Raw genomic sequence first — 25780 nt, 5'->3', positions numbered from 1 at the left:
AAGCGAGGAAAGCGACTTCCAGAAAAGTCTATCATCGCACATGGAAGTCTTATATCGCGTGGTGTGAATCCTTTGGGTTTCCTCCACGTTCTTACTCGGTGGCCCGAATATTGGCTTTTCTGCAACAGGGGGTTGAGCAGAAATTGTCCTTGAGCACTATCAAGGGTCAGGTTTCAGCGTTAGCAATCTTCTTTCAGAAGCCTCTGGCTACTCATTCCTTGGTGCGGAATTTCATCCAGGGGGTGCGGCACCTGGCTCCGCCGGTGCGCGCGCCCTTGCCGCCCTGGGATCTTAATTTGGTGTTGTCGGTTCTTCAGAAATCTCCCTTTGAAAATATTAGGGAGATTCCCTTGCTTACTTTATCCCAGAAGGTGGCCTTTTTGGTGGCTATCACTTCTGCACGCAGGGTGTCAGAACTGGCTGCATTGTCCTGTCGTTCCCCATATCTGGTGGTTCATAGGGATAAGGTGGTTCTTCGTCCGAATCCATCCTTCCTTCCTAAGGTGGTTTCAGATTTTCATCTAAATGAGGATATTGTGCTACCTTCCCTGTGTCCTAAGCCCAGTCATCCTCGGGAGTTTGCGTTACACTCCTTGGATGTGGTTCGGGCGATCAGGGTGTACTTGACTACTACGGAATCTTTCCGTAAGACGGATTCACTTTTTGTGATCACGGATGGCTCTAGAAAGGGGTTGCCTGCGTCTGCCACGACCATATCTAGATGGATCAGACAGACGGTGGTACAGGCTTATTCTATTAAGGGTCGGGTTCCTCCGTTCCCTGTTAAGGCGCACTCCACTCGGGTGCTTAGTGCTTCCTGGGCCTTCCGCCATCAGGCGTCAGTGGTTCAGGTTTGCAAGGCGGCTACCTGGTCGTCGGTTCATACCTTTACAAAATTTTATAAAGTTGATGTGCTGGCATCGGTGGATGCCTCTTTTGGCCGCAAGGTTCTGCAGGCCGCTGTTTGAGGAGACCGGTGGTCTACCTCGAGGGTTTTTTTCTGTTGGGTTTTCAGTTGAGTCTCATCCTTTGTCCGATGAGCCTTTAAGACTTCTGGTTGGCACCGGTTGGGCCTTCTGGATTGGATTTTGATTTCCGTTATCCCACCCCTCATTTGTGGCACTGCTTTGGGGCGTCCCTACTGATATTAATCAAAGAGGACTGCGTCTGTCAATGAGCGACAGAGAAAATTGGATTTTTGGCTTACCGTAAAATCCTTTTCTCTTAAACTCATTGACAGACGCAGTACCAGCCCCTCTATTTTTGAGTTGGGTTGGGTTAAATTCTCTGACACTGCTTTGTTACATAACTGACATCCTGTAGCAGGGAGAGAGAGGATATACCCTCTGGGACTGCCCCTAAGGTGTGGCCAGAACGTTTTTCCTGCCTAGTGTCCTACTCCTGTAGGGGGCAGTATAACCCTACTGATATTAATCAAAGAGGACTGCGTCTGTCAATGAGCTTAAGAGAAAAGGATTTTACGGTAAGTCAAAAATCCAATTTTATCATGGCCACACGTGTTCAACAACGTTTTTTTGTCAATTACAATGCTTGGTGTGAAACAAAATTTTATACCGATTTTTAATCGAAAATTAGGGGTGCGCGTTATACATGTGTGCGCGTTCTACTCGAATAAATACGGTAGTTCTGAATAGATACAATATTTTTGGGAGTTCCATCATTTTAAAAGATGCTATCCTGCCTATCCAAGATAGTTCTGCTTTGGCCAAGCATTGTAAGTTTTGAGGGATATCTGCTATAAGAGGTTTAAAGTTGATTTTGATAGTTTTTGAGATGTCAGCTGCAAGGTGTATGCCTAGGTATGGAATCGTGTCCTTGGCCCACGCGTATGGGAATTGTTTTTGTAAATGGGCTTTTGTGTGTGCGTTTATGCCCAGGTCTACTATCAAAGACTTGTGAAAATTTACTTTATAATAGGACAAGGTGCTAAAGCGTGTAAGAATATCATGTATGAACGGAATGGAGACAAGCGGGTTGTTGATGATTAAGATGATGTCGTCTGGGAAAAGATTAATGACGTGGGGGACACGGTTAGCAGTTAAGCCTGTGATGTGGTGATGGGTTTGAATGGATTCAGCGAGAGGCTCCATCATTAGGTTGAATATGGCAGGGGACAGGGGGCAACCCTGCCTCGTACCATTATGTATTGCAAACGTTTTCAATAAGAATCCAGAGGTGTACACTCTCGCAGATGGCCGTGAATATAACGCTAAGATGTCGGATAAAATGGGACCCTGAAATCCGAATTTGGCGAGTGTGGCTTGCATATAGCCCCAATGTATTCTATCAAACACCTTTTCGGCGTCGATAGAAAGGAGTATGGTTTGGTGTTTATGGGTTTTGACACGGTGGATTATGTTGAGGAATTGCGCCGAGTGGCGTCCTGAGCTTGTCTGCCCTTAATAAAGCCCGTCTGGACTGGCTTGACCAGACTGGGTATCTCATCAAACAGGCGTTTGGCCAGGAGTTTGGCGTAGATCTTGATGTCTAAATTCAGAAGTGAAATAGTGCAAAAATTTGGTGGCGAGTCAGGTGTTTTCCCCAGTTTGGGTAGGGTTACAATGTGTGCCGTAAGCATTCCGGAGGGAAATTCTCAAAGTTGAAGCGGCAAGCGTAAATAGAGATTGCAGATGGGGGAATCAATATAGATTGAAAAGTTTTGTAGTATTCATTCGTTAGACCATATGGGCCTGGGGATTTGTCAGGAATCAGCGTGGATATTATTCGCTGAATCTCTTCAGGAGAAAAGCCGGCGTTGAAGTTCGCCAACTGGTTTTCGGTCACCTTAGGAAGGTTAAGGGTGGCTAGAAATCCATTTATCAGGGTGTCAGTAGGTTGTGGAGTGGTGGGGTCATTGCGAAGGTTATACAATGTCCCGTAATATTCTGCAAATGTGTCTGCTATTAATCCAGGTTTTCTACTTTAGACTTTGTGATGTGGTGGAACAAAAAGGGGATGGTGGATTTGGTTCTCTGAGATTTAAGTCTCCTGGCAAGAAATTTACCAGCCTTGTTATGGTTGGCATAACATCCAAGTTTGAGACGTCTCATATAAGAATCATGTTTCTGACAAAAAAAACTCTCTAAGCCGGTTGCACAACTTGGAAAGCTGTGAGGCCAAGTTTTGGGAGGGTTGGGATTGATTAGCACGGTCCAGGTCTCGAATTGCCGCTAGGAGGGAATCGAGTCGTTCGGTTTGTTGCCTGCATTTACGGGCTTTAGCTTGCAACAGTACCCATCTCATGTATGCCTTATGGGCATTCCAGTTATTGTATGGGTTAGTGTCTGCTGGGTGGTTGTGTTCAAAAAGCGTTCTAGTTTCTGTGAAATCACCAATTTGCAGTTTTTGTCCCGGAGGACAGCATTGTCACATCTCCATAAGTGGGTGTACCCCGCTGTGTTACTTGTCGATACGGACAGTGAGACAGCTGCGTGACCCGACTATGATATGTCATGGATGGATGAGGCCGTGACCCGTTGTAGTGACACTTTGTCCACCAGGACATACTCTAATCTTGAATATGAATAGTGCCTAGCCGAATAGTAAGTGTATGAACGTTCTTCAGCGTGATGGCAACGCCAGACATGGTGCATACCTTCAGCCAACAGAAGACCCTGCTATGGCGAGGACCTCTGCCGGCCTGGAGAGGAGGAGTCGAGGCCAGGGTCTAACGATGTGTTGAGATCACCACAAACTACCACATTCTCTTGTCGCACCTTGGAGATCAATTTAAAGATTTACCTTAATCTCGTTTGGTGCGAGTTGGGAGCGTACGTGTTTACCATAGTATATAACACATTGTTCAATTTACAAACCAGTATGATGTACCTCCCATCAGGGTCTAAAATCGAGTCTAGCAGTTCAAAGGAAATATTGTTGCTGATCGTGGCATTTCATGGCCTTCAAAACTGTGATAGGTAGCTAGGAGTGAAAACTACAATTTACGCCCTTAGAATGCCTGAAGGCGGTGATTGATTTTCGGGGTCCGGTATGCGGCTAGACTGCCAAAAAGTCTCACACATGGGGTATCCCCATACTCAGATGAAGCAGCAGAATGTATTTTGGGGTGTCATTTCACATATACCCATGGCATGTGTGAGCAATATATCATTTAGTGACAACTTGTGTAAAAAAACAAAATAATAATAATAATTTTCCCAAAACTTGTGACAAAATATAAAATATTCCATGGACTCACCATGCCTCTCAGCAAATAGCTTGGAGTGTCTACTTTGCAAAATGGGGTCATTTGGGGGGGTTATTCTTTCTTGAAATTTCAGGACCTCCGAAACTGTGAGGTAGTGAGGGAGTGAAATAAGCAATTTATGCCATTAGAAAACCTGAAGGTGGTGATTGGTTTTCGGGGTCCCGTACACAGCAAGGCTCCCAGAAAGTCTCACATGTGGTATTCCTGTACTCAGGAGAAGCAGCAGAATGTATTTTGGGGTGTTATTTCACATATACCCATGGCATGCGTGAGCAATATATCATTTAGTGACAGCTTTGTGTAAAAAACAAAAACAAATTGTCATTTTCCTGAAACTTAGGGCAAAACATAAAATACTCTATGCACTCAATATGCCTCTCAGCAAATAGCTTTGGATGTCTACTTTCCAAAAAGGGGTCATTTGGGGGGAGTTTGAACTGTCCTGGCATTTTATGCTCAATCTTAGCCACACATCACCCACTCTTCTAACCACTTGAAGACCAAGCCTTTTCTGTGACTTTTTGTTTACATGAAAAAATATTTTGTTTTTTTACTAGAAAATTACTTTGAACTCCCAAACATTATATATTTTTTTTAAAGCAGAGTCCCTACAGAACAAAATGGTGGATGTTGTAATTTTTTTCGTCACACGGTATTTGCGCACAGATTTTCCAAACGCATTTTTTTGCAGAAAAAAAAAACTTTTTTAAAATTGAATGCAGAAATACACTATATAATTCCAAATTGTTTGGTAAAATTTAAAAGATGATCTTATGCCGAGTACATAGATACCAAACATGACATGCTTTAAAATTGTCAAAACAAGAAAAATGGCCCGTGGGACTTTATATGAGGTCGTGCTCAGTGGCTGGAATTAATGACATGCACAGTATATGAATAAAAACAGCAAAACATTTAATTGCATTATAAACAAACATGGCAATATATGCTCAAAAACACATGATATAGCTCAAAGGCTCAAATATGAATGGCATATGACATGAATGATACATTCACAACTTTTTTGATATGCATCTTGGTGTGTCCTCTTGATGAAAAATGCCATAATTGATACAGTTAGAATGTACATTGTGGGCTGACGCGTTTCGGGAGCAACATCTCCCTTCCTCAGAGACCAATACGTTCAAGGTATCTCTATGGAAAATAATAATATGAAAGTCTACAGTAGGTATGGAATTGGAATAGAGTTCAATCAAAAAATGGGAGCTAAAAGGAGTACTGTATACTCACAACTCAACGGAGCTCAAATAGCAAAAAATACACTCCTGTATGGCAGCGGTGCATCTCGTCTAACCCGGGAACTGAAGGGTCCCAATATGACAGCAGCCAGAGAGGGGGGGTCCATGGCAGGCAAGTGTGTGTGTGAAGGGGGTCCTTCCATACCTATTGTGTATATATAATTAACTTTATATATATATATATATATATATATAATTGCTTTAAAATTGTGCATGCCCGTGCAGCGGCAACAAACTATGTACATTTTTAAAAGTCTTAAAAAGTCTTTACAGGTTACCACTTTGGACTTACAGAGGAGGTCTGCTGCAAGAATTACTGCCCTTGACCTGACGTTCGCAGCGATACCTCACATGCATGCTGCAATTGTGGTTTACATATGACACTAGACCAACGCTTGCGTGCGCAAGCACGGGGGGACAGGGGGGGCTTGATTTTTTATTTTTTTTTATTTTGCTTTTTTATGTTTTTATGACACCTTTCTTTTCATTTTTTTTTTTCTAAATCATTTTTAGTATCACAGTGAATTAAATATCCCCTATGATAGCAATCTGTAGTGACAGGTACTCTTTTTTAAAAAAAATTGGGGTCTTTTAGACTCTAGATCTCTCCTGTGATAAGATGCTTTCCCAATTTCCCAATGGCGCTGTTTATTTCTGGCGAAACAGAAGTCATAGCTTCCGGTATCTCAGGCCATAGAGATGATTGGCGCCATTCTCGTCTCCAATCAGCTCTATGGTCAGATAATGGAACCACCGGCTGCACTCTCGGGTTAACCGGTGGGACAGGAAAGCCCGAGAAAAACAGCGGAAGGCGGCGGGAGGAGTCCCCTCTCACTGCTTGTAAAAGCAATCTAGCGGCTAAATATCCACTAGGTTTGCTTTTATATGTAAGCCGACTGCTGGCTGTAAAAAACGATACTAAGATGATGCCTAAATCTGCAGGCATCATCCTGGAATAACCACTCAAAGACCAGCAACATACCAATACATTGCTGGTCCTTGTTTGGCATATATTGTAGGTTTTTTTTTATTTTCATACAGCCTGTTGGCTGAACGAAAAAAAGAGAACCTAACTGATTCCTTCATCCACATCGATCAATGTGGATGAAGAAATATCCACCAGAAAAGGTGTAGTACACCCACCATTAGCCGCCCAAAACATCCAACCCACTTTTCTAATGATGGGTATGACCAAACGCCATGTATGCCTAATATTTTTTTAACTGTGGTACAGCGCTGCCATCAGAGATTTCCATATATGCTGAGCGCAAACACTGTTTGTGTCAGAATATATATAAATCAGTGTGGCAGCTGATGAGTGTACCTGCAAGGCAAAGTGAACAGTAAACATAAAACATTACATTGGTACCTGAAAAGTACCAATGAAAAAAAAGTGAAAGTAGGAAGAGTATAAGTAGAAGAGCAGAGTAAGAACAGAAAAATAACTCAGATGACAACTATTTTGTCGATAGCCATCGAACATCTTTTGAGACCCTGTGTAAGTGTGCCCTAAACTGTGCCATGCTGTACCCTACGCTAATAATCCACTAGTGTGTGGTAGCGACGGAAACAGTCACCGTGGCAAAGACCAGGTCAGCCAGGACAGATGGGACAATAATTACGGGTGTCACGCCTAAATCTGTGCTTGCTGCATACACGGCATCTTTTTTGGGGGTATCTTTGGGTAGGGGTACTCGGGAGGAATTCCGAAAAATGCCTCTCATGCAGCTGGCTCACTGCATCTGGTTGGGGAAGTTGGTGCAGGAGCACCTGCTGGAAACAGAAGGGCTCTGATTATCTCTTCTTGGTAGTGTAGGAAGGATAATGTTCCGGCAGACGCTTTGTATAACACATAAGCGTTGTAAATAGCCAATTGAAATAAATATACAGACACTTTTGTACCAGCGTCTGGCCTTACGGCATTTAAGTACGGTCCCATCATCTGGTCGTTGAAGTCCACCCCTCCCATTTTACGGTTATAGTCGTGGACACCAAGGGGCTTCTCCACAACACCAGTGACCGTAGTAATTTCGACTGCCGTGTCTGGGTGAATGGAGGACAGAACGAAAATGTTCCGTTTGTCCCTCCACTTTACTGCAAGCAATTCATCGCACCTCAAGCAGGCTCTCTCCCCTAGACTCAGTGGGGCATTTACCAGCCGTTGGGGGAAGCCCCGGCGATTAGATCACATGGTGCCACATGCGCCAATTTGTAATTCAAAGAGGTGTCTGAAAAGTGGCACGCTCGAATAAAAATTGTCCACGTAAAAGTGGTATCCCTGTCTGAATAAGGGTGACACCAAGTCCCACTCTATCTTGCCGCTGCTCCCTATGTAGTCTGGGCAGTTGGGGGGCTCCACAGTGCTATCTTTTCCCTCGTAAACACGGAAACTAACTGTATAGCCCGTGGCCCTGTAACACAACTTATACAGCTTGACCCCATATCTGGCACGCTTGCAAGGCGGCCAGTAAACTTAATCGGGGACTCGTCAACGCAGACATCTTGTTTGGGGATAAACGAGGCTGCAAACCGCTGATTGAAGTGGTCTACGAGGGGCCAAATTTTGTGGAGCCGGTCATATTCAGGGTCTCCCCGAGGATGACAGAGTTCATTGTCGTTGAAATGCATGAACCAAAATATTTGTTTGTATCAAAGCCTGGACATAGCAGCAGAGAACACACGCATTTGGTGAATTAGGTCAGTGGACCAATATGACCGCAACTCACTCTTTTTTGTAATGTCCATGTTGAAGGATAGGCCCAGAAAGGTCTTAAATTCGGAAACCAGCCATAGGTTATAGGTTTCCAGCCAAATCCTCTGGCAAGGGGTGAAATTGGATTGATAGTGATGAATTGGTTAGTATACAAATACACAACAAATGGATGGGAATATAAGCGCTCCCCAGAACAAATGCAAGTGGGCACAGGAGTCACAAATTAAATGTCACAATGATGAATGGTCACAATGATAAAATGACTTGTTTAATATGAAACTGGCATGAATGCTGGTAAGCAGGATATGTCCAAAAGATAGGCAGTACCTGTGGTGGAAATCAGGGAGGCAGAGGGAAACATCTCTCAAATCACACAGATGGTGGAGAAGCCCAGGGAGCGACCACACACGAGGAGTGGAGGAAAGGGAGATCCGTGGCCTGAGGGTGGTGGGGAGAAGCACATCTCCCTGTGGAACGAGCCAGCCACAGGACTGCAACAAGCCGGCGTCTCCTCGCCTCAGCTGTCTCGAGCGGCGCCGGCAGATGACGTCATCGGCAGGTGACAGTCAGCTCACAGGAGTCCGTTCCAGGCTGCAAGACAGATGGTGAAGGCAGCCCCACACTGTTTGATGTGTCACGCACCAACAGCGGACATATCCAGGAAGTGAGGGGATGATGGTGGAATAAAAGTTGAGCGCCACAAGGGGGGGAAAAGGAGAAAAGGAAGTAGTAATGGAGATCACATGTTTTGGGACAAGCCCTTCGTCAGATCTCCATCTGTCTTGCAGCCTGGAACGGACTCCCGTGAGCTGACCGTCACCTGCCGATGACATCATCTGCCGGCGCCGCTCGAGACAACTGAGACGAGGAGACGCCGGCTTGTTGCGGTCCTGCGGCCGGCTCGTTCCACAGGGAGATGTGCTTCTCCCCACCACCCTCAGGCCACGGATCTCCTTCTCCTCCACTCCTCATGTGTGGTCGCTCCCTGGGCTTCTCCACCATCTGTGTGATTTGAGAGATGTTTCCATCTGCCTCCCTGATTTCCACCACAGGTACTGCCTATCTTTTGGACATATCCTGCTTACCAGCATTCATGCCAGTTTCATATTAAATGAGTCATTTTATCATTGTGTGACCATTCATCATTGGGACATTTCATTTGTGCCCCCTGTGCCCACTTGCATTTGTTCTGGGGAGCGCTTATATTCCCATCCATTTGTTGTGTTTTTGTACTTTTCTGGATCTGAGCATGGGACAGCTGCACCCCTGACATGGATTAACTGGAACCTCATACATGGCCGTCCACCTATTTAGCTTGATACCACAGTTTTTTGGGGTTTTCTGATCATCTAGTTCCCAGCGCCAGGATTTTCTTGTGTATTGTTAGCATACAAATTACTTTGATCCACAATAGATCTGTAAAGATCTTCAGTGAAAAACAGCTAAAAAAAATTAAGGGTATTCAAACCAGCTGTTTCCAGTTGAATTCCGGGTTGGGCAGTGAATGGGGGGAAGTACGGGTGCTGTAGTATCAGTGGGCTGCCAATTAGGATATGCCAGCGTTTCAAGGAGGGCACTGTGGGCTCTACGGGCCTGTTTTCGAATACGCGGTGGCTGCAGGCCACTACTCGTGCTAGCCACCGCACCAGCTTCAACTGCAGTTATGGGACTCGCCACGTCACCAAGTCTTACTGCAGTGCTGGTATGTCTAGGTCCAGGGTGTACTAGGCCGCTGGTGCTTGCCAGTTCACCAGAATGTTGAGCTGCACTAGTACTGGCACTCTACTGCATACGAGAAACATCCCGTTCTTGCATCTCAGCGACCCCAGAATGGGTTCAGGTACACCTGACCTTAGCAGGGACCCATCTGTCATCGGAGCTATCTGTCAGGGAGCCACTGTTCTTTAAAGGTTTGTATACTGACCCTGAGGCTTCCCCATCGCTCTCATCTGACATGGTCAGTATACTGTAGGACTCTGCACTACTGTACCACCGTTTGGACATTTTAGCAACTAAATTTACAGGTACAGTAGTGTAAAATTAGGTGGTGCGCTAAATCCAAATATACATGTTCAGATAAATATAAACCAAACAAAAAATGATCATAAAGTCCCAAAGTCCAAAGAAATAAAATCCTCCAGTCGACAATATGATAACGTGAAACAGGTGTGAAATTCATGTGTATACAATAAATTAATATCCGCGCTGTGATGTATAATTTAGTGAAATAGAAAAAATTTAGTAAAATAGAAAAAATAAGAGAAAATATAAATCCTGAAGCTGCTGCTCACTAGGTAAACTACCAGAAAAATGTTGAAAGATATAAATAGACAGCGCTAACAGGTAAAAAAATATATATATATATATATATTTGTGCTATAAAATTAATAAATATACTGCAGCAAAAATGCATTCATAATCGATGAATATAAATTAATAAAGTGCAATAATGTGCAATAAATAAGTGTCCATAATATAACCATATAAAGTGCAAGTGAATTGATTAAGTGCAGTCCAAAATATGGTTTCTTCCAACGAAACTAAAGTGCCAAAAAGGTGCTCAAATCCTTTAAAGTGCCCAGGTGCTCTTCAAGAAAAGAAGGGGGACCCCCAATGAGGATGCACTCACCAGATTGAGAATATAAATGAGCCTTGAGTATATATAGTGTACCTTGTTCGGATTGCAGGATAAATGCAGCTACCCAGGCACATAAGATATCCCTTAAACGGATGGATGGATAACATGCACGGCTTAGAATGGCTCCTTAATTAACCGCTTGCCGCCCGCCCGCCGTCATATGACGGCGGAGCGGTGCGACCATTATCCTGGGCCGCCGTCATATGACGGCGGCACTTTAAGCAGGGCAGGCGCGCGATCGTGTGCGCGCCGCCCTGCACTGCCGGTGTCGGGGTGTCCCCAGGACACCCCCCGTCACCGGCAGGGGGGAAACAGCCAATGGGCGTGGCTGTTTCCCACGTGATCGGCTGTGTTCCAATGACACAGCCGATCACAATGGAGGCGCCCGGGAGATGACCGCGCGATCGGGAGCGCACAGCGCGGTCATGTCGGTGGCACTGTGTTCCGTAGGAACACAGCTGTCACCGGCGGTGGTAAACAGTCACTGACAGTGACTGTTTACTATGTGATCGGCTGTGAATACATTCACAGCCGATCACAAAATGTAAACAAAGAGCAGTAACTCAGTGTTACTAGCTCTTCTCTCCTCACACAGTTTCCAGTATGAGGGGAGAAGAGCTGAGTGAGTTACTGCTCTGTACACATGTAACAAAGTAAAATCACAGCAATAAAGGTCCCCACACAGTCCTCAGCCCCCCCCCAATGTCACCTGTCACCCAACAGTCACCTCATCAGTGCCCAGAAATTGACACCCATAACGTTCACATGTGAGCGCAGCGATCGCGGGCAGAATCACTGCGATTCTGCCCGCGATCCGTAAATCATTGCAAATCGCGGGACGCCTGTGCGTTGCCCGTGATTTGCAATAGCACCCCAAACGCTGTGCGATGTTGCCGCCATTTCCGCCTGCCGAATCGCGGTAACATCGCACAAACATCGCATGACGCCCAAAAAAGGTACAAGAGTTTCTTTGGGGCGTCATGCGTTGTTTGCGTGATGTTACCGCAATTCAGCAGGTGGAAATCGCAGCAACATCGCACAGCGTTTGGGGTGCTATTGCAAATCACGGGCAACGCACAGGTGCCCCGCGATTTGCAATGATTTCTGGATCGCGGGCAGAATCGCAGTGATTCTGCCCATGATCGCTGCGCTCACATGTGAATGTAGCCTAAAGTTCACTGGTCACCAGAGACTGCCATCAGTACCGCCGTGCACCATCGCCCGTCACCTGTCACCCATCAGTGACCATCGCCCGTCACCTGTCACCCCATCGTCACCTGTCACCCCATCAGTCATCGTCACCTGTCACCCTATCAATCATCGTCACTTGACACCCCATCAGTGATCGTCACTTGTCACCCCATCAATCATCGTCACATGTCACCCCGTCAGTGATTGTCATCTGTCACCCCATCAATCATCGTCACTTGTCACCTCATCAATCATCGTCACCTGTCACCTCATCAATCATCATCACCTGTCACCTCATCAATTATCCTCACCTGTCACCCCATCAGTCATCGTCACCTGTCACCCCATCAGTCATCATCACCTGTCACCTCATCAATTATCCTCACCTGTCACCCCATCAGTCATCGTCACCTGTCACCCCATCAGTCATCGTCACCTGTTTGCCATATACATGCAATTACTTACTGACCGCCTAACGACTATATGCGTCGGCCATTAAAAGCTAAATACTGGGGTTATGGCAGCAGATAGCCCCCATAACCCCGGTATTTTTTGAAACGGCAGGCGGTCGGCTTTCAGATAAGGGTGGTCTCAGTGGCGGATTCGCCGCGGAATTACCCTTACGGTGCAGGGGAAGAGGTGCCCCCCCCCCCTCCTGCCGCGTCCCAGACGTTTTCCCAGCTTACCGGACCCGCCAGCAGCGGGGAAAACTATCCGTTCCCGGATCCTCAGAGACAGGAAGTCGAGTGAGGGCAAGATGGCCCTCACTCGACTCTATGGTCTTGGAGGACCGGAGCTACGTCAAAAGACGTTGCCTAGCAACCGGTTTAAAGGGCCGCTTTTTTTTTTTTCCTTTCAACAATTTTTTTTCTTTTTTTTTTCTTTTTTAGTGTAGTTACATAGTTACATAGTTACATAATAGGTGAGGTTGAATAAAGACAATAGTCCATCCAGTTCAACCTGTGTAGGTATGTGTGGCTGTAATCATCTCACATACCCCTGAATGTTCTGATCCTTGAGATGTAAGTCTAAGAGTCTTTTGAAAGCCACCATACTACCCGCAGAAACCACCTCTTGTGGTAGAGAATTCCACAATCTTGTTGCCCTAACAGTAAAGAACCCCCCGCGTTGCCTGAGGTTAAAACGCTTCTCCTCTAATCGCATTGTATGCCCTCGAGTCCTCATGCGATCCCTTCGAATGAACAGCTTTTTTTCTAAGCTGGGATCCCCATTAAGATATTTATAAATTGCTATCATGTCCCCCCTCAGACGTCTCTTCTCCAGGGAGAATAAATCGAGCGATTGTAGACGCTCATCATAGTCAAGGTCCTCCAATCCCCTAATTAGTTTAGTTGCCCTTCTCTGGACTCTCTCCAGCTCCAACACATCCCTCCTGAGGACTGGCGACCAGAACTGGACGGAATACTCCAGATGCGGTCGGACCAGAGTTTTATAAAGTGGAAGGATTATAGTCTTATCTCTGGAATGCATCCCTTTCTTTATGCATGCTAATATTCTGTTGGCTTTGGAAGCTGCCGCTTGACATTGCATGCTGTTTCCTAATCTATCATCAACCAAGACTCCCAGATCCTTCTCCATTTTTGATTCCCCCAAGGGCTCCCCTCCTAACGTGTATTGTGTTTTTATGTTTTTAGTCCCCAAGTGCAAAACCTTACACTTCTCCACGTTAAACCTCATTTGTCATGTCGTTGCCCACTCTGTTATTTTATCCAGGTCATTCTGTAGGATATCTGCTTCATGTTGTGAAGTTATTGCCCTGCCCAATTTTGTGTCATCTGCAAAAACTGATATCGAACTACTGATCCCGACCTCAATGTTGTTTATGAATAAATTGAACAAGGTTGGTCCCAAGACTGAGCCTTGGGGGACCCCGCTTACCACCTCAGACCAGTCTGAGTATGCGCTGTTTATTACTACCCTTTGGACACGCCTTTTTAGCCAGTTCCGTATCCAAGAGCAAACCCTGCTATCGATACCTGCAGACCTTATTTTATAAATTAAGCGCTTGTGGGGAACTGTATCAAACGCCTTAGCGAAATCTAAGTACACCACATCCACTGGTCTCCCCCTATCTAGCTCACAGCTCACCTCCTCGTAGAATGTTAGGAGATTGGTTTGACAAGAACGCCCATTTGTAAACCCGTGCTGATTACTGCTGATGATGTTGTTGTCCTTAGCAACTTCTACGATATAGTCCCTTATCATCCCCTCCAGAAGTTTACATACTACTGATGTCAAACTGACAGGCCTATAATTTCCCGGGATATGCCTCTGGCCCTTTTTGAATATTGGAATCACGTTAGCTTTCTTCCAATCCCCTGGTACATCTCCTGTCCTAATACTGTCAGCAAAGATCAGGAACAGTGGTCTCGATATAACTTTACTGAGTTCCTTGAGTACTCTCGGATGTATGCCATCCGGTCCTGGTGATTTGTTTGTGTTAAGTTTATCCAGCCTTTCCCTGATTTCCCCCTCTGTTAGCCATGGTGGCAAGTCCTGTTTATTACTACTAACCATACAGTCATGGTCAGTGTACCCCTCCTTTTCCTGTGTAAAGACTGACGAGAAAAAAGCATTCAGCACGGTTGCTTTTTCAGTGTCCTCTATAACCATCCTCCCATCATTGTTAATTATGTGTGCAATATGCTCTGCCATAGTTTTTTTGCTGTTGATATATTTAAAGAATTTCTTTGGGTTTTTTTTACTATCCTCTGCTATTTGTCTCTCAAAGTTGATTTTAGCCATCTTGATTTCTTGTTTACTTTTCTTATTTGCCTCCTTGTATTGCTCGAAAGCCGTAACTGTGCCCTCTGATTTATACTTCTTGAAGGCCAATTTTTTCCCCCTAATAAGTTTTTTGACGCTACAGTTTAGCCAGCCAGGTTTGGCTTTGTCTCTTCTAAATTTATTTCCCATAGGAATGCACTGCAAGATGCCTTTGCCTAATATGTTCCTAAAGCATTCCCATTTTTCCTCTGTGGTCAGGGATCCCAGGGTTTGGTCCCAGTTTACCCTTTCCATCATTGAGTACAATTTTGGAAAGTTTGCCCTTCTGAAGTTTAGGGTTCTTATGTTCCCCACTTGCCTTGTTATATTGTTATTTACACTAAATGTGATCATCCTGTGATCGCTAGAGCCCAGGTTGTCCTGGACTCCTACCTCCGAGATTATGTCTGGGTCATTAGTGAGCAATAGATTCAGGACTGCGCTTTCTCTGGTAGGGGAATCCACCAACTGTGACATGTAATTATCCAGTAAGGTTTCCGTGAATAGGCGGGCCTTCTGTGAGTGTGCAGTCCCCTCTTCCCAGTCAATGTCGGGGTAATTGAAGTCCCCCAATACGATGACTGATCCCAATTTTGCCACTTTACCCATTAGTGCTAAAAATTCCAGCTCTACCTCCTCCCCTTGGTTAGGTGGCCTATAGCAAACCCCCACAATTACTTTCCCCTTTTCTCCTTCCCTATGGAGTTCAACCCACACAGATTCTAAATCCATGCTCATCCCATCCGTAATGTCACTCCTTTCTGTCACCTTTATATTGTTCTTGACATAGAGACATACCCCTCCCCCTCTTTTTCCTACCCTGTCCTTCCGGTACACCGAATACCCTTGGACATTGGCCAGCCAGTCATGTGAGGGGTCAAACCAAGTCTCCGCTATTCCCACAATGTCTATGTCCTCCTCATGTATTAACATTTCCAACTCATCCATTTTATTAGCTAGGCTCCTGGCATTAGCATATACCCCTCTTAGTTTTAAGGAAGTTAAGCGCAATTGGCGGTTATGTTTATTCCTGTTTGGTCTGAGGTTCTCCCGCACAGACCTGCCAATTGACATTGTGGACCTACTGTCGCTGCTGACACTACAGCTGCCTTCTGTCCTCTGCTCCCTCCTGACTGACTCTACTTCTGAGCCCTCCCCCCCCCCCGTCTCCTAGTTTAAAAGCCCCTCCAACTTGGTGGCCATCTTTCTCCCCAAAAGAGCTGTACCGTCCCCATTAAGGTGCAGCCCATCCTTACTAAAGAGCCGGTAGCCGACTGAGAAGTCAGCCCAGTTCTCCAGGAACCCAAACCCCTCCTTCCTACACCAATTCCTCAGCCACTTGTTAAGTTCCCTAATCTCCTTCTGCCTCTCTTGTGTGGCTCGAGGTACAGGCAGTATTTCAGAGAAAACCACCTTGGAGGTCCTTTTCCTCAATCTATTACCTAAGTCCCTGAAATCGTTCTTAAGGATCCTCCACCTACCTTTAACTTTGTCATTAGTGCCCACGTGCACCATGACCGCTGGGTCATCCCCAGCCCCGCACAACAATCTGTCTGCCAGATCTGCGATGTGCCGAACTCGGGCGCCCGGTAAACAACAAACTGTTCGGTTCACGAGATCTTTTTTACAGATTGCCCTCTCTGTCCTCTTGATAATTGAGTCCCCAACTACCACAACCTTTCTAACCTTTCCTGAGTTACGGCCCCCCTTCTTCCTGGAGCCGTCCCTCCCCTGGCAGCTGGGGGAGGGTGCATGCTCCAGCTCTGCCACCCCTGAGCTGATATCCCCCTCAACCTGCAACTCGACAGATTTGTTAGGGTGTACCAACTCAGGATTGGCCTCCCTGGCTCTCCTCCCTCTACCCTTCCTAACAGTCACCCAGCTGCGTACCTCTGCTGCTTGCGTCTCCTCTGTTCCTCCCTCCTCTATGCTGGCCCCTACTAGCGCCTGATAGGTAATGTCCAAGCTCCTTTCCAGGTTGTTGATGCCACGCAGTGTTGCCACTGTGTTCTGTAGGTCCAGGATCTGGTCTACCAGAGCAACAAGTTGCTCACATCTTGCACAGCAGTATTCGCCCTCGAATGGTTCATCAAGGAACGCATACATGCAGCAAGAAGTGCACTGAGTGGCATCCGCAATCCTGTCGGACATTATTACCCACTACTCTATGGGGATATATTAACGAACTGCTCTTCCTAACCTACACTACCTCTAACTTCCCTGGTACAAAACCTGGGGTACTCACCAGTCGCTAATATACTAACCAGTCGCTAAGATACTCACCAGTCGCAAAGATCCAACAGACGCAAAGATACTCACCAGTCGCAAAGATCCAACAGACGCAAAGATACTCACCAGTCGCAACGATACTCACCAGTCGCAACGATACTCACCAGTCGCAACGATACTCACCAGTCGCAAAGATCCAACAGACGCAAGATACTCACCAGTCGCGAAGATACTCACCAGTCGCGAAGATACTCACCAGTCGCAAAGATACTCACCAGTCGCAAAGATACTCACCAGTCGCAAAGAATCTCACCAGTCGCAAGATACTCACCCGATACACACCAGTTGCAAATATACTCACCAGTCGCAAGATGCTAACCCTCGCAAGATGCTAACCAGTCGCAAAATGCTCACTAGTCGCTAAGATACTCACCAGTCTCTAAAATACTCACGGTTGATCAGTCAAGAGCGCCGTCGGTCGGTCGCAGAACAGTCTTGTCGGTCGCAGAACAGTCTTGTCGGTCGCAGAACAGTCTTGTCGGTCGCAGAACAGTCTTGTCGGTCGCAGAACAGTCTTGTCAGTCGCAGAACAGTCTTGTCAGTCGCAGAACAGTCTTGTCAGTCGCAGAACAGTCTTGTCAGTCGCAGAACAGTCTTGTCAGTCGCAGAACAGTCTTGTCAGTCGCAGAACAGTCTTGTCAGTCGCAGAACAGTCCTGTCAGTCGCAGAACAGTCCTGTCAGTCGCAGAACAGTCCTGTCAGTCGCAGAACAGTCCTGTCAGTCGCAGAACAGTCTTGTCAGTCGCAGAACAGTCTTGTCAGTCGCAGAACAGTCTTGTCAGTCGCAGAACAGTCTTGTCAGTCGCAGAACAGTCCTGTCAGTCGCAGAACAGTCTTGTCAGTCGCAGAACAGTCTTGTCAGTCGCAGAACAGTCTTGTCAGTCGCAGACAGTCTTGTCAGTCGCAGAACAGTCTTGTCAGTCGCAGAACAGTCTTGTCAGTCGCAGAACAGTCTTGTCAGTCGCAGAACAGTCTGTTAGTCGCAGAGCAGTCAGTCAGTCGTTAACGGTCGCAAGCAAGGTCAGTCAGTCACAGATCCCTATGGTCAGGCAATCACTGATCCCTAAGGTCAGTCAGTCACAGATCCCTATGGTCAGTCAGTCACAGGATGGTCAGTTAGTCACAGGTTGGTCTGTCAGTCCGTCAGTCACAGGTCCCAAAGCACGTCACACAGCTGCAGAGAGATACTCACCAGTCGCCGCTGCTCCTCCTCCCCTGCTTCCGTGAACCTCCCTCCTCAATACTGTGTGGTGTCCGTTCACCGCCGCAGCCGCCGCTCCGCCGTCTACCGCCGCGGCTTACAGTCCCGGTCCTTCACGTCCCGGTCCCGCTCTCTGTTCCGGTCTCTCTGTCCCCTGCACTCGCGCCGGCTTCTGGTGACCTAGTGCGGCTCCCCCGCACGTGTCACCCTGGTCTCTCCTCCACGCTCTCCTCCACACACACTCCTCCAGCTGCTCGCTGCTGCTTGCTCCTCCCACTTCCGGCTCTCGCATCAATAACCTTAGTTGTGAGGTGTGAGGTCTTTTTGACCCCAGATCTCACAATAAAGAGGACCTGTCATGCCTATTTCTATTACAAGGGATGTTTACATTCCTTGTAATAGGAATAAAAATGATCAAAACATTTTTTTTTTTTAAACTGTGTAAAAATAAAAAAATAATAAATAAAATAAATAGGAAAAAAAAAAAATTAAAGCGCCCTGTCCCCGTTAGCTCGCGCGCAGAAGAAAACGCATACACAAGTCCCGCCCACATACGTAAACGGTGTTCAAACCATACATGTGAGGTATCGCCGCAATCGTTAGAGCGAGAGCAATAATTTGAGCCCTAGACCTCCTCTGTAACTCTAAGCTAGTAACCTGCAGAAATTTTTAAAATGTTGCCTATGGGGATTTTTAAGTACCAATGTTTGGCGCCATTCTGTGAGCATGCGCAATTTTTAAGCATGACATGTTGGGTATCTAATTACTCGGCGTAACATTATCTTTCACATTATGGAAAAAAATTGGGCTAAATTTACTGTTTTCTTATTTTTTAGTTCAAAAAAGTGAATTTTTTTCAAAAAAATCGCATTTGGAAGACTGCTGCGCAAATATGGTGTGATAAAAAATATTGCAACGATCTCCATTTTATTCTCTAGGGTCTCTGCTAAAAAAAAATATATAATGTTTGGGGGTTCCAAGTAGTTTTCTAGCAAAAAAAATGATTTTAGCTTGTAAACACCAAGTGTCAAAAATAGGCCCAGTCTTAAAGTGGATAAATGGACAACTTTGTGTAAAGCACTACTTGGATGTTAGGCCTATGTATGTGGCCAGGCTGTGTAAAAGTGTTACACATGTGGTATCGCCATACTCAGGAGGAATAGCAGAATGTATTTTGGGGTGCAATTTTTGCTATGTACATGCTATGTGTTAGAAATATTGCATAAATGGACAGCTTTGTGTAAAAAAAATGTGTTTTCATTTTCTTTCCACATTTTCCAAAAACTTGTGGAAAAAAATGACAAATTCAAAAGACTCATTATGCCTCAAAAATTATACGTTGGGCTGTTTGCTTTCCAAAATGGGGTAATTTTATGGGGGTTTCTATTGTCCTGGTGCTCCAGGGCCTTCAAAAGTGCGATAGGTTGTCAGGAAATTATATGTGTAATTTGTGCTCCTAGAATGCCGGACGCTGCTACTTGGATGTTAGGCCTCTGTATGTGGCCAGGCTGTGAAAAAGTCTCACACATGTGGTATCGCCATACTCAGGAGGAGTAGTAGAATGTGTTTTGGGGTGTAGTTGCAAGTATACATGTGCTGTGTGAGAGAAATAACCTGTTAATACGGCAATTTGTAAAAAAAAAAAAAAAAATCTTCATTTTGCAAAGCATTGTGGGAAAAAATTACAACTTTAAAAAACTCACCATGCCCCTTATTAAATACCTTGGAATGTCTACTTTCCAAAAAGGGGTCATTTGGGGGGTATTTGTACTTTCCTGACTTTTTAGTGTCTCAAGAAATGAGATAGGCCTTCAGTACATCAGGTGTGATCAAGTGTGATCAATTTTCAATGATTCGCACCATAGCTTGTGGACTCTATAACTTTCACAAAGACCAAATAATATACACTTACTTGGGTTATTTTTACCAAAGATAAGTAGCAGTATACATTTTGGCCAAAATTTGTGAAGAAAAATTACTAATTTGCAAAATTTTATGACAGAAACAAAGAAAAATGCGTTTTTTCACGATATTTTCAGTATTTTTTTTATTTATAGCACAAAAAATAAAAAACCCAGTATTGATCAAATACCATCAAAAGAAAGCTCTATTTGTGTGAAAAAAAGGACACAATTTTTGTATGGGTACAGTGTTGCATGACTGAGTAATTCTCAGTCAAAGTGTGAGAGCGCTGAAAGCTGAAAATCGGTCTGGGCAGGAAGGGGGTGAATGTGCACTGTAGGCAAGTGGTTAATCATCTTCTCTCTCTCTCTCTCCAATATGGGTTTTAAAAGAAAAGGAAGAAGCCATACATAGTGAGGCCCGTAGGGTTTATTAAGATCAAAGGTAAAAAATAATACTCACAAAGGTATCATCAATAAGTGGCATTGAACAGCATTGAGTAATCCTATGCAGCTAGTCCCTTTACTTCCGTGGTGCTGCCGTCGTGTGTTCCACGGTGATTAACAGGAAATGACGCTGCTGAGCTCCGCTGCCCGGAAGTTACGTCGACGCGTTTCGCCCGCCTTAGACCCCTAACTGACATTTTCGGCACTTTTGGGGGGATCAGTAAAATTACTACAGTAATCAGTGCTAAAAATATGCACTGTTACTGTAATAATGACACTGGTAGGGAAGGGATTAACACATAGGGTGATCAAGGGGTTAAATGTAAGCCTAGGGGAGTGTTTCTAACTGTATTGGGGGTTGGGCTTTTGAAATTATCACAGAGACTTGTCATCCTTCCAGAGAGAAGAACAGTCGGCTCTGTTTACAATAGGTGACCGTCCTTCTGTCTCAGCGGGGTTCGATCGCGGGTGCTGCCGGCCCTGTGCTTCGGAGTTCCTGTGCATTGGAGTTCCCGATGCCGAGTGGGGGCGGGAGCGCACGCTCACCCCCTAGCTGCAGGCACGCGACCGACATAGGGCTACATCGGTTCGCGCAGGAGGGCCAGTCTGCCGCAGTATATCTGTGGTGGGCGGTCCAGAAGAGATTAATAACATGATCACAAGTAAATATTCTGTAGCCAATCTTCTGTAATAAACATGATGTTTCTACACTTTACTACAGGAGGATGAACACCTGGAAGTAAATTCACACACTAAATGCAGTATAATTAGATTCACTTTTTTAATTTGCTTAAAATTTAGGAAAAAAAGTTTTTTTATATATTCTGTTGTAAGAAATTGGGGAGGCTTGACTTTTCATACTGTTTTTTCTGTTTTCCATTTAGGGTGAGGAAATATTTTTGGATGTGTTTGAAGATGAGTACAGAAGCATGGCGGTAAGTTTCTCTATTCGTGAAACTTCAAACAACCCTGAAAAGCCTTTGGATCCAAATTTTTATTGTACATTAATGCCCTTGCTCATTTGTGCACTGTGCCATCTAGAAGTGCTGATTTAGTCCTCTATGCCAGATTCAAACTTTTACAGTTGGTTTATTTTTAGATTAATTATTTAGAAGTACAGTATATTAGGGACAACACTGGTTTTCTGCTCTTTGTATTGGCAAAAGAAGCTCCACCCCATCCTGTTTTACTATTAAATGGTCACTATTATGGCTGGTAGACTAGAGTTTGGCACTTTTGGTGTCATGCAACTGACATAAACTGTAATCCAGATATTTTTAAAGAATACACTATATTAACACAAACTTAAATTGACCATTTATAGCAGGCACACCAATGAGCCTGCCCCTACCCTAAAGTGATTGTAAAGGTTAGAACCTCCTCTGGTGTCCGGTAGCACTGTTTGCTCCTCTCTTTCTCCCAGTGCCCCCAAAGAAAGCTGCTTGCTATTGGAAAACTTGTGCTTATGTGTCAGCCACAAGTATGAGGCAGATTGAGCACTGAGTACAGCATCCAGTATGACATATTAGCCAGGAAGCTAAAGCATTGTCTGGGGGTAGAAACAACCCTTGTGAGGGTAAACCATTTTATTAATCACTCATTGGACACCGTGGGATATTCAGAGACAAAGGGCTATGCTGCTACCTTCAGGATTGTGGTGATGATAGAGCTGTTGGAACAGTCCAGCATAAACCCTCTGACTCCCATCATCTCTCAGCTTTTTTGCTATTGTCCGAGGAGAATACACCTTAAGACAGACCCCTTAATTTTTATTTTTAATAAAGATTTGTCTTTACTTTAAGCACCAATCTTCAGTAGCTGCAGAGCTTAAAACTTCTCTTTCTTTTCGTACATCACGGGACACAGAGCCATGAATCATAACATATGGGTTAAATAGCCACCTTTAGGTGAAGGACACTGGCAACCAATCAGAATTGATGCCCCCTATATAACCCCTCCCACACAGGAAGTACCTCCGTTTTTTCGCCAGTGTCTAAAGGTGATGGTCACTGTGGAGAGTCTCTCAACATTTTTCTTATTTTCTCTTCAAAAGAAGACAGAAGATTGCTATTTACTAAGATTTAAAAGATCATTGAATCTAAGGGGTTAAGCGATTAGATCCATCCTAAATAGTCAATGGACTAAAAAGATAGTACCTGAGCCTCGGGAAGCAGATACAAGGTTTTGCCTGTAATGTTGTCCTTTTTAGGCGTTGGACCCTGGGATCCTAACCCTTGGAATATCAAACCAAAAAGGTGCTCCGTGCAAGGTAATCTACAGGTCCAAGGCTGTGGCCCCTCTTATATAGGGGACCCAGTCCTTAAAGGTCACCAAGACAAAGCCTGCTGTGATGAGTGAAGATTGGATTCCTGTTTCAAACAGAATCCTTTGGCAGGACTGGTGAGTCCATTTTAAAATATTTACTTCTTCAGCAAACCTTAAAGGTAAAAATTGCTGGCATAATTGTAAATTGTAAATATTTTATTTTTATTATTCCTTTTAGAAGATCAGAGACCATGTGCCATATGTGTCCCTCCATGAGGTGGATGTGGTTCTTACAAGTTACATCTTGTTGGGGCTGTCATGGGATTGTTGCAAAGCTTGATTTAAATCATTGTTTCTTTGCCTAATTGTTTCACATTGTGTTTTACCCTGAGCTGATCACCTCAAATAGTATCAGCTGTGACAAACAAGATTTAGCCTAAGCTCCTCTCACCCCATATGTTTGTTAGGTTCGCCCTGGCGCATAAGCGTTTGCATGTTTGTCTCTGCCTTGATCACGTGTCTATGGTGTAGGCCTATTTGCGCGTGCACTGGAATCTTCGCCTTTAAGTACAGGTGTATGCTGCATGGTGGGCGTGTTCTAACGCAATTGGCGTGCACGCAGATGCCATGTATCGCACCGCACATGCATAAATAGGCGCGTTCTGTAAGGAACTTTCTCCAACACTCTAGCCTCTGTCATAGGCTGAAAGGGACACAGAGCAGCAGCAGCTGGGTTGCATGAGTCACTGTGGGTTTATGTTACTGGCACAAACAGGTCCTGTATCTGAGGATAATAAGTCCTGTGTGCATTAGGCTGTATAAGCTTGGAACTAGCCTTGAGTACACTTCTAGATAGTACCTTAAGTTTGTCTTTCAAGCAATGTCTGCTCAAAAAAGGGACCAGGGGGGGCACAGTTGGAAAGTTGGCACATCACGGGGTGATGCCTCCGTCAGGCCTTGAAGGTCCTAGCCGTTATTCCACTGTGTCTACTGAAGAGCCAGAGGCATCTGAGCCATTACGGTTGTCAGGCATAGTACTTCTGCCGCAAACTACATCACTAAGGAAGGTTTGGGTGGAATCGATCCAAGAAAACTGGGTTATTGCCATAATTTCACAGGGGTACAAACTGGAATTTCGGGTCTTCCCATATCCCCAGTCTATAAGGTCAAGTTTACCGTCAGATCCCCTGAAAAGAAGGTCTCTTTCTGGCATTGGACCAGTGATAATAGAAGTTGCGGAGAACGAAAAGTTCAAGGGTTTTTACTCAAACCTGTTCAAAGTCCCCAAGTCAAACTGGGATGTGAGACCTATCCTGGATCTCAAAGCTTTAACCAGTTTCTGAATGTTCGTAATTTCCGGATGGAGTCAATTCGTTCAGTCATAGCCTCCCTGCAGGGAGAGGAATTTCTAGCATCCGTAGACATCAAGGATGCAAATCTTCACGTGCCTATAGTCCAGGCTCATCAAAGGTTCCTATGATTTGCGATAGAGAGCCGTCATTTTCAGTTTGTGGCCCTGCCTTTCATGTTAGCTACAGCTCCAAGTGTTTTTACGAAGTTCCTAGCTCTAGTATTGGCTGTTCTAAGGTCCAGAGGAATATCTAAATAAGGATATCTGGACGATCTATTACTAATAGATTGATCGGCTTCGGCTCTAAGCCAAAATGTCCTCCACCCAGTACAGTTCCTAGAACGTCTGGGTTGGATACTGAAGTTGGTAAAGTCAGCATTACAGCCGGTCCAGCACCTGGAATATCTGGGTCGTCTTGTGGACACAGCACAGACAAAGATATTCTTGCCAGCAAGAAAGGCAGACCTGAAGGATCAGGTTCGGTCCATAGTAAGGCTGAGATATCCTTCTATACGCCTTTGCATGATGTTACTAGGGAAGATGGTGTCCGAATTCAAGGCAATTCCCTATGCTCAATTCCATGCCAGACCCTTACAGAACAACATTCTGTCTGCCTGGACCAGAAAGGTTCAGTCTCTGGACCGATCCATATCTTTGGTACCAAGAGTATGTCAGAGTCTAAATTGGTGGTTGTTGACCAGAAATATAGAGAATGGGAAATCCTATCTTCCAGTGACTTGGAAATTAGTCACTACAGATGCCAGTCTCTCCATCTGGGAAGCGGTTCTGGAGGAAGCCACTGTCCACGGGAAATGGTCTTGGGTAGAGAAAGGTCTTCCCGTCGACATTTTGGAAATCCGAGCAGTCAGTCGGGCTTTGAAACTCTGGACGTCCAGGCTTCAGGGTCACCCTGCCAGGGTACAATCTGACAATGCCATGGCTGTGGCTTATATTAACCTTCAAGGAGGCACAAGGAGTCGGTCAGTCCAGAAAGAGGTTGACCACCTTATCCTGTGTTGGGCAGAGAAGTTTGTGCCATGCCTGACAGCAGTTTTTATTACGGGAATAGAGAATTGGCAGGCAGACTTTTTGAGTCAATAGATGTTTTCGGGGTATTAGTCCTTACACCACAAGATTTTTCAATCAATCTGCCTACGCTTGGGGGGGGGGGGGGGGGTACCAGATGTAGATCTGTTGGCATCCAGGTTCAACAAGAAGTTGAAGAAATTTGTGTCCAGGACCACAAATTCCCAGGATCCACAGGATCCCCAAGCCCTCCTTCCTAGCTGATGACATACCTAGGGATGTGTTACTAAGAGTCCACTATTACAAAACTAAAGAAATCCTGTTAGAGCAATTTCACAAGCAGGACCAACTTCCCCCAGCCTATGCATCAATTCAAATCTTACCAGACCTTTTCAGGCACACCCTTCAGTGCAGGAGGAACCTGGCCACTGTCACGAAGGCCCTGCAAAATCACCAGATACCACATAAGTGGAAGTACCCTGCG

At 45.2% G+C, this 25780-nt stretch overlaps 1 protein-coding gene across 2 annotated transcripts in view; it reads left to right on the top strand.

Annotated features, from left to right (window-relative positions):
* CLEC16A (C-type lectin domain containing 16A) overlaps positions 1-25780 on the top strand; it is a 1483716-nt gene that overhangs the window by 1067653 nt on the left and 390283 nt on the right. For both annotated transcript variants that reach the window (XM_082262146.1, XM_082262145.1), the window contains exon 16: positions 21539-21589. In XM_082262146.1, coding sequence (XP_082118272.1) covers positions 21539-21589 — 51 coding nt within the window. The remainder of the gene's footprint in view (positions 1-21538; positions 21590-25780) is intronic.

The sequence above is a fragment of the Pelophylax lessonae genome, assembly GCF_965119305.1.
Source record: "Pelophylax lessonae genome assembly, chromosome: 6".
In the NCBI taxonomy this organism is placed as follows: Eukaryota; Metazoa; Chordata; class Amphibia; order Anura; family Ranidae; genus Pelophylax; species Pelophylax lessonae.
Note: the sequence above shows the minus strand (reverse complement) of the source record. Positions and strands in the feature narration are given on the sequence as shown.